The sequence below is a fragment of the Simochromis diagramma genome, unplaced genomic scaffold (assembly GCF_900408965.1).
Source record: "Simochromis diagramma unplaced genomic scaffold, fSimDia1.1 OVJJ01000602.1, whole genome shotgun sequence".
Lineage (NCBI taxonomy): Eukaryota > Metazoa > Chordata > Actinopteri > Cichliformes > Cichlidae > Simochromis > Simochromis diagramma.
This window is the reverse complement of record NW_024387040.1, coordinates 10,467,272-10,476,989: the sequence shown is the minus strand read 5'-3', so window position 1 is coordinate 10,476,989 and position 9,718 is coordinate 10,467,272. Positions and strand designations below refer to the sequence as shown.

The 9,718-nt window shown below is 38.1% G+C and overlaps 1 protein-coding gene across 3 annotated transcripts; it reads left to right on the top strand.

The window, feature by feature from the left end:
- Positions 1 to 1,808: 1,808 nt before the first annotated feature.
- LOC120741559 (inositol monophosphatase 1-like) lies at positions 1,809 to 7,751 on the top strand. 3 transcript variants are annotated; one of them, XM_040044544.1, is made up of 9 exons: positions 1,809 to 1,923; positions 4,420 to 4,554; positions 4,713 to 4,852; positions 4,945 to 5,049; positions 5,174 to 5,219; positions 5,304 to 5,412; positions 6,287 to 6,395; positions 7,211 to 7,362; positions 7,523 to 7,751. In XM_040044544.1, exons 2-9 carry the CDS (start codon positions 4,471 to 4,473, stop codon positions 7,648 to 7,650), a joined length of 873 nt encoding a protein of 290 aa, XP_039900478.1. In that variant the 5' UTR covers positions 1,809 to 1,923; positions 4,420 to 4,470; the 3' UTR covers positions 7,651 to 7,751. The 3 variants fall into 3 exon arrangements, with proteins under 3 accessions (XP_039900478.1, XP_039900479.1, XP_039900477.1); XM_040044545.1 differs by having other exon boundaries at positions 1,812 to 1,923; positions 4,449 to 4,533; XM_040044543.1 differs by having other exon boundaries at positions 1,812 to 1,923; positions 4,449 to 4,554.
- The last annotated feature ends 1,967 nt before the right edge of the window (positions 7,752 to 9,718 follow it).

Below are 9,718 nucleotides of genomic sequence, written 5' to 3'. Positions count from 1 at the left end.
CACCGCTGACCTTCATGGCAGGCCTCAGTTACAGCTGTGATTCAAGGGAACCAAACATCCGAAACATCCATCATCCCGGATAAATTATTCATAACGGACCTGCCAGGGAGACAGCAGGACTGATGTATTTGTTTTGCTTGTCCTGTCACTTTCGTCTGTGTGTCTCCCAACATTTCTGAGAACATCTTATATTTAGTGCACAACGGAGACATCGGGGTGACAACTGTTCTCCTGCAGCTCCCAGTCAAATAAAACTTTCAACAAATCCCACCATGTAATATCCCACTCTGAACTGTTTTAATTCAACAGAGGTAGCAAATCCACAACTTCATCAAGGGGACGATGAAGCAGATTGTTTAACAAAGCTGTTGTCATGTGAAGACTAGCACCATGCTGTACGACTCACTTGCTTTAAGGATCTTTGCAGATGTAGTTTTTTTTTTTCCAAACATTTGCGTCACCACTCATGTTGTCATGACTTGCAGATTAGCAAACTGCAGAAACAGGCTGAACATATTCAACACCCATGAACGCAAGTTATGGAAGGTGTGGCAACGTCAAGCATCATGCTGAAACGTGCCCTGGAAAAAAACCGACTGTTCTGCTTCATGCAGACATATCACACAATGTAGAAGACAGCACATATTTTGCTATGTCTTACTAGCCCTGTTTAGTATATAGAAGGTCACTTTCCCAGGGTCGGGGGTTGTTGTCCTTAGATATAAACGAGCCACATGTCTCCATTGTCGTCACGTTTGAAATCACAAGGCAGACAGAGATGCAACATCACGTCCTTGAGACGTGCAAAATTTAACTGAACAATTTGTCTTGCTGCAAAGAATTGCTCCACGCAAGACCACTGTCAGGGCGAGAAGTGGCATTATGACTTTGTAAAAAGAAAAAAAAGCACAAAAAGTGTTTTGTAATGCCTCAGGACCTGAGTGCAGCATGTATTTGAAAGATAGATAGGATATGTATTATGACATGTCTGAGTCTAAACAGTCAAGACTGGTTTTGCTAGACTTAAAGTAGACTATTAGACATTTTGAGCGTCTTGTAGCTGTTGTGCCAAACAGATGATCCCAACAGAAAACGAGTATTTTCACATTTAAGTTGCCTCACAGTACAGTTGGATATAAAATCTGACTGAGATATACACATTTAGACACATAAATATTGATGCTTATGGATGTGTTTACCTGTTGTGTTTACTTCTACTCAGTTCATGGGGAAACTGTAAAGACTTTATCCAACTTCCAGCAGGCACATTGAACAACAGCCATGCATGCACACATAATTGAGACCGACTCACCAGGGGACCTTTCAAACTATTTTCCACCAGTGGAATACAATAAAAGGACATAAAGAGAAAGCTCAATAGATGTGAAACTGCCAGGAAATATAAAACTAAGCAAAGCTTTGTTTGTCATACCAAATCATGTGTTAAAAGTCCAGAGCTGGAATGTAATTTCTGATTCCTCCAAAAAAGCAACCTAAGATTTCGAGCCCTAAAAATCAGTCATAATTTATAATCCAATATCAAGACTAAGAGTGTGGAAATTTTCTGGGATGCATTGTTCTGTATTCGATTACAACTCACAGAAATGTATGGCAGCGGGCTGTGTTTTCCTATGGGACTCCACAAGAATTAGGGAGACACTCAAAATTTTCCACTTTTTAAAGGATAAGGATGCACTCACTCTATGGTGAATGTGCCATCAGGTTGTTGTAGGTCTCCCTGAGATGGGACAGAATGTTTTCTTCCTCTGATTGCTGTGAGAACCATCTGAGGGCGGTCCCAGTACTTTTCCCACTTTGTCATGCCAGCCTTTTTAGCTGCTTCATCTCTTCAATGAGGCAATTTAAAGTTAGGCTTTTCTAAAGAACTTGCAGTAGTATCTCGAGGCAACCCGACTCCGCAAGGTAAGGCTTCTTATTTTTTAAATTCTTCACATTAAACTTTTCTTGGATTTTTTTTTTACAAAACATTCTCTGATCTGCTTGGACACACTTTAGAAGTAGATCTAATCCATGTGAAGCAGAAGAGCTTAGACACTATATGTTCTGCAGTACAGTAGTACCTCAGGGCACAATGTGCTCAAGGGTGTTGTCTTGTCCTTAAGTAACAGGCAGTTCTCTCTGCAGGCATGCTGTCTGCAAATCCTCAAATCAATTTAGCTGGGAGTGTATTTAAATGTGATGCAATTTATGTATCCCTAAGTGCATTACTAACTAATTTTCATTTATGATAGGAATGATACGCTCAGTTCCTTTTACAGCCTTCTTAGCACAGATATACTGTGCTATAAAACAGACATTCTGATAGGTGGAAGCAGCATGGATTAGCTGGGACACTTTTCTTTTTTTTCTTCTATTTTTTTTTTTGAAGAAAACCCCCCAAAACAATGCCAAAGAGAGAGAGACAGTGAAAGTGGTCAGGCAACAATATCTATGTATTAATATTTAAAAAAACAAAATGTGATATGAGGTAGTGATGCCCAATTGCAGCAGCCATTAAGAGCAGCCATATGACATGTTTCGGTACAATATATGTGGCACACCTACTGCACATTTGTCTGATGTTGTTGATATTAGTGCATAACAGTGCTCACAACTTCAGTCTTACACCAATAAATATCTACTGTTGTATAAACAGTTTGCTAATTATGCAGGCTTATAGCAGTATTTTATTGGTTTGACAGACCAAAAACAAAACTGAGTTTGAACCCACTAAACAAACCAAAAGGGGGAAAAAAAGCAGTAAATAGTGGTGGATTTGGCCATTCTGGTGCACAAGGGGAGAGACAAAGACAGGGCCATTCAAACACCTGTGATAACCACAAAACCTGTCAGTATCCTGCTCCCTAGTATTACATGAAAATAAATTGATGTTGTGATTAAAGTCTCTACTGTCAAATTTGAAAGTGTTTCCTCTCCACATAATGCCAGAGGAACATGGTGCAGTCCAATTGGCAATCAGCACCCTTTAAGCTGCAGCTGATGTAATGCAGCTTTGATCCTTCTAACACAATTCAGCAGGCACCTCCAGCAGAAAGGTGGTAACTCAAAGAAAGCTGGGTTATTGAAACACAAATTAAAGGAGTTATTTGAAAAGAGTGGTTTGCTTAAGTGTGTGAACTCCCAGTTCAGATATTGTGCTTTAAACATTTCATAGCAAATGCTCTGAATATATGTACCTCCAATTTTTGTGTCTTTTGTATTTTGGTTATGTGCATTTTAAATGTTTTGCAAAGTTTGAAGTTTTAGAGAGACTTGAAACATCATCTTTAAGTATAGTGACCAGTGTTGGTCAAGTTACTTGAAAAAAGTAATCAGTAACTAATTACCGATTACTTCCCCAAAAAAGTAATCCCATTACTTTACTGATTACTTATTTTCAAAAGTAATTCATTACTTAGTTACTTTTTAAAAACACGATTTACAACCTGAATAGGTGATAAAGTGATAGATCTTTCAGCCCAATTCTACTTTTTCTGCATAATCTATCATACAAAATGTAATCAAATGGAAAAGTCTTTTTTTAAAACTTGTTTTATTAGTTTTAACCTTTTAATTTTATGCATAAAGCAAAAATTTAATTATATGCAACATTCTCTGACTGGAAGAAATTTGTTTAATATTTAAACCTATTTTCTGCACATTCCAGAACATAAAATAAAATATTTTTTTGTGTGTTTACACTCAGTCTTTCAAATAGATGCAAGTAAAACACAGCAGAAAATAAATAAAGTCAAAGACTAGCGGTCCTGTTGCTCTATTTTCACCTGTAAAGCAGGAGTGAGGTAGGCGGAGGTTTGCCCTGGTGCAGGTGTGCCGCAGCGGTCAGTTGAAGAATCCGCGAGTTTCTCTGTGAGTTTCCCATTACGTCGTTGCGCACTCGGTGCTTGCTTGGAAGTTTAGGGGGGTTTTTTTCGCTGTAAAAAGAAGTTTTCTTCCCACGCACAACAGACGCTAATGTTTTTGTCACTTTTTATGGAATCAAACTCAAAGTAAGGTCAGTACTTCCACGCTTTAAACGCTGCACGTTCATACTCTCTCCCGCACTTGATATATGATCCACTGTTGATCTGCACACAGCTGTTGTCACGAACGTCGCACTTGCTTACGTCACTGTCATGAGACGTTCTCGCAAAAAAAAATTCACGGTTTTAGTAACGCAGTAACACAGCATTCCTACGGGAAAGTAACGGTAATCTAATTACCGTTTTTGCAATAGTAATCCCTTACTTTACTCGTTACTTGAAAAAAGTAATCGGATTACAGTAACGCGTTACTCTGATAGTGACACATTCTTTGCGAATGCCCATGAGGATGGACAAAATAACTTGGACATTTGTTGCATTGTTTAGCTCTGCCTTGTGGATGCTCTAATGTTTTTTGGCTGTAACAATTTTACAGGCTGCTTTTCTTTTACAAACTCTCCTAAGCAAGCCTCCATATAAAAGCAAAATGGAAGATCCATGGCAGAAGGCATATGACTTTGCTGTTGCAGTGGCAAGAAAAGCTGGAGCGGTATGTCTTGAAAATGTCTCGGTATGTCTTGAACACCCATTTGTTGTCTGGTGACTAACTTCAAGTGTACACACAGCATTAAACATTACACTACTAATGTTTAAAAAGCTGAAATGGGCATTCTTTAAAAAAAACAATTTAAGGTGGATTGACAATGTGCCAAAATTTAATTTAATCAGGAAATTAGGAAAGCTGGAGAGAGTGAAATCAGAGTCATGACAAAGAGCTCCACTGTGGACCTCGTCACCAAGACTGATGAGAGGGTTGAGAAAATCATCATCGGGTCTCTTAAAGAGGAATTCGGAGAAGGCACGCACTGGTGAGTCATGAATACCCACCATCCCCTATTTATATATATCTGTTGTTGTATGTGGGTATTCCTCACTGATCCACTGCTGCTTCGTTCTGCAGTTTCATTGGGGAGGAGTCAGTTGCCAAAGGCGAGCCATGTATCTTGACTGACAAACCTACATGGATCATAGACCCAGTGGATGGCACCACAAACTTTGTACATGGGTAAGCTTTTTAAGTGATGTAAGGAAAGATGCATATAACTTTCTAGGCTCAAACAACTTTTGATAAGAGTGTCTATTTAAGCTTTTCTGACTAACTAATGCAATACACATGAAACTGCTTGCAGATTCCCATTTGTGGCTGTCTCTATTGCATTTGCTGTCAATAAGGAGGTATGTCAAATGAAGCTATTATATTAGAGAAAATGCGCACAGATCTCTGGATTAAGTCAATCTTAAAAATGAAATCTGTTTCAGTTGGAGTTTGGTGTGGTATACAGCTGCTTGGAGGACAAGATGTACAAAGCAAGACGGGGGAAGGGAGCTTTCTGTGATGACGAACCCATTGAGGTGTCTGATGTGAAAGGTACAATGTCCTCATGACACACGGTTTAGTCTGTTATGTAAAAACTGGCAAAAGGACACCGTATTAAACCCCTGTTGTGCAGTAACATGATGGACTTCTCCAGTAAAATCTTATCCCCCTTCTTTATTAAAAAATTGTCCAACAAAATTACCTACATGAGCAAATTTGAGTTTATTTACCAGTACTTTTAATGTTTTATCGAACTGATTTGGAAAATAGGAAATTTGAGCTTGATAAAGGATTGTGCATCGGTATTATCAAGGATGACTAATTAAACATAAATCTGCATTATACTCTGGAGTGATTTAACATCCTTATCCAAGATTTCTTTAGAACCGTTCCCCAACTTATTTATTTATTTTTATTTAAACTTTTTTTTTTGTATTACTTGCTACATTACTAATGGAATTGATATTTGGTGTTTGAGTCACTTTGGGGACGAGTGTTGCTGAGCTATCGGGGTTTTGTCCGAGGGTGACACAGTTGACAGACTTCTCAAACACTGAATAATTTGATGCATATTAATGAGTTTTAAGGACACTGATTTAATGATTTTGAATGAACTGGTGATGAAAATGAGATACAAAATCATGTATCCCTGTTTTGATTTGAATACCAAATCAGATGCTTTTAAAAAACAAACAAACAAACAAACAAACCCCAAATTCTAATGTGTACTGCAAAAGTAGCAGAACTGGTCAATTTCTAATTAAGACGAAATGTGCCCTGATTTAAGAACAACATTTTGAAATGAACATTTGTGTCCAGATTTATCAATATTCCCAATGTACCACTTTCTGAAACTTCTGAATCTAGTAATAAGGTGTATATCTACTGTTGCATACTAAGAATGTTAGACTTGCTCTCATTGCAGACATTAACCAGTCAATAATCATCTCTGAACATGGAACTGATAGACGCCCAGAAAAAGTGACAAAGATCTTCTCCACAATGCAAAAGAACCTCTGCATCCCAGTGCATGGGTAAGTGGGCCTGGATTGAAACGCTATACTGTGCATTGCAGTCAAAAGTCATTTCCACAGGGATTTTTGCAGCCACAACTCAACAAAATTGCCTGAATTTTTTTTAAATATTTTTTTAAATCTATGTATATTCAACATGACAGGGAAATGCATAAATTGCTGTCAAAGGAACAGGCGTATTGCCTGTTGTATGCAGATCAATACAGCCTGCTCTGATTAGGTGTCAAATAGTCTAGTTTTTGTCTAAGCAGCTAGCATCTCGCATAAACAAGGTGTCCTTTAAGTCTGTGCCATGAAGCAATAGTGAGACAAGTCCCATATGGAGTTTTGTAAAGGACCTGTAGACTCAGCTTTAATCGCAGAGGTTAAACAGGATGATTTTTAAAGGAGTGTTTTCAGCCAAAATCCCATCTTTATCTAAACCTTACAAAGTAACTTTAAAATTCCTAACTAGCTAGTGAAGGTAAAGGGTGGTGAAAGGCATACTGTATGCCAAGGAACACCAACAGTAAAGAGGTTGAAACCAAAACATTTAATGTGTTAAAATGATGCAATAAGTTCAAACTCAAGGCAGATGATGAAACTGCTTTAGAGCAACAAAACCTGCATTTCCCCTTTTTATCTGTAAATATATAAAGTACCATGATGGATTGTTCCACATAACTGTGGCTTCATCGTATTTAAAATGAAGAGTCATGTGTCACTCAGTGTTGAACTTGGCAGCAAAGTAGCTGTTGTTGACCGGTGTGGTATGTTTTCCTCCCTGCTTCTGCAATTCCCAGTATCCCTTTGATTTTTTTTTTTTGTCCTGACAGGCTACGTGGGTCAGGAACAGCTGCTACAAACATGTGTCTTGTGGCGACCGGGGCAGTTGAGGCTCTTTTTGAGATCGGGATCCACTGCTGGGATATTGCCGCTGGTGCAGTTATAGTCAAAGAAGCTGGAGGAATCCTCCTGGATGTTGATGGTTTGTATGATTTCTAAAAATCTTCTCAAACAGCTGGTTATGAAGCATATGTGCTTGGAAATGAGTGTTAATGAATATCATTAACAAAGCAATATGTTACTTGTTGAAAACACTGACTGCAGGAGTCCTTCTTAATAAAGGCTTTGTTTTGACAATATAGGGGGACCATTCGATCTAATGTCTCGGAGGATGATTTCAGCAAACAATGAGACTATTGCTAAACGGATCATCAAGGAAATAGAAATATTCCCAGTGGTGAGGGATGACGCTCCAATAGAGAAGAAGTGAAGGTGCTTGATGATCGTTTATACTGAATTTCAAGTCCGCTGCAAAATGGGAACAAGAAAGCTCTTTCACACCTTTGTCAGAATAAAAATCTCTTTGCTGTACTCGGTTGTCTTAATGTGAGTGCTGGATCTTTGACTGGCTGCAGATTTTACATATAGATTCAAAGTAAGTCATCAACTGATGGATGAAATGGTTATAATTTTGAATACTTGCATAATTTGCACATGGTTTGCTTATGGCTTTCCATTTGTATAATATAACACATGGGGAGCATTCAGCCTTAAAACTGAAGGCTTATTGGCTGGATTTCCAGTCGCTGTTTATCTCTGTACCAATCCGATGGAAATGGGTGAATTTAATCTAAGGTTCTTATCAGTGGAGATGATGGTCCTCTGCAGTTAATTGAGTCCATTTTGGAGTCACTTGATAAACACTGATCTGGTCAAGTGTCATATAATTAATGTGGTTAACACTGCTGCTGTTCACACAATTTATTCCTCATATAAACGTCGTCCACTAGAGGTCAATAATGCATCAGGAATTCAGTGGGATCTTCAAGGAGGTTTTTTTTTTTTTTTTAATTTATTTATTTTATCCCCCCCTCCCCACCTGCTGCTGCATTTCTTAAAATTAAAGGCTGCTTCTGTTCTCTGGTTTAAAAACAGACAAAATTCTCCATTGTGTCGCTAAACTTCTACATTTTTCCCTCCATGGTGAGAAGTTTCCCAACTTACAGTCTTTTTTTTTTTAATATTTCTTCTGCGCTCATGCTGTAAAATAACATCTGGCTTCACAATGAATTGGAGAGGAAGTGGGGGGGGAGTGGGAGAAAGGTAGAACAAGCTGAGGGTGAAAGGAAGCAGGAATGGCGAATGGAGCAACAAGACAAAACAGCGGGAACAACGGCAGCTGAAGCGGCGGCAGCAACAACAACAGCAGGAGGTTGGGGTAGGGAGTGCTAGGCTGAGGGGTCTATGAACATGTTTACACTGCTGACTTTGAATAATAAATAACTGCAGTTATTGTGTGTAATTATGCCCCTACACATCTGCCGCTGCTGTAGTGTATGATGTATGTGAATTAACAGAGATGTTGTTCGTCACTCTTTCAAATGGCAAAATCCATTTCAATTCCACTTTTCACCATCTCATGTTCATATTTTGTTTTTTAAATTATTTTCATGAGGGAGAACGGAGAGGAATTATGTGCTGCGAGACAGGCTAGCAGATAATAGTTGCAAATACAGTACATCTTAACATTTACTTGAACTTGCCTGGAGTACCAGATGGCTGGAAATTGCCTAGTAGGACAATACAGTAAATGCCACAGAGGTCAGAGAGCCTCACACAAGCTCATAAAAGTCAATTTAGCATATTTACTTGAAAATATCAGCTTTTTCTGTCTTGTAAAATGAGCTTATATTCATAATCTAAGGCCATTAGGGGTATTGATAATTAAATTGTTTTCCATCTGCTTTTTATGCAGCAACATCTGATGCATTACACTGTGTTAATCTTAATGGAATGGCATATATTGAACACAACCATAGTTAAATATATGTTATTAAATGTATGTCAGATGACTTTAAATTCAGTGTATCTGAGCTATAAACTGATATAAGGATATTTTGAAATTTAGTTTATTAAATTATCAATGTCTTTTGATTCATAGTGCGAGCATCTCAGTAAGTTAACACTGAGTTTCTCACTTTCGAGGTATACGAACATGTTAATAGTATTACATAAAGTGAAATTTGGTTACCCGTTCATTCATTTATTTGGTGTTTATACACTAATAACAGAAGAGAAGCTTTAATAAGCATTTACAAATATCCACACGTCTACTAACAGCTACACAAACTGTGTTATTAACAATGTGTGATATTCAGATCACCAACAATAGTTTTAATCTGTTACTCGTGTAACAAAATCACATCTGAAGTCGTCTAGACAGGATTGCAACCTGACCACTCCACAAAACGGAGAGCAACACATCAAGAGAAGGAAACTGTGTTTGGACAGCGCAATCTAAAGAGTAGTGGATGCACAAAAATGACCACATGACTTAC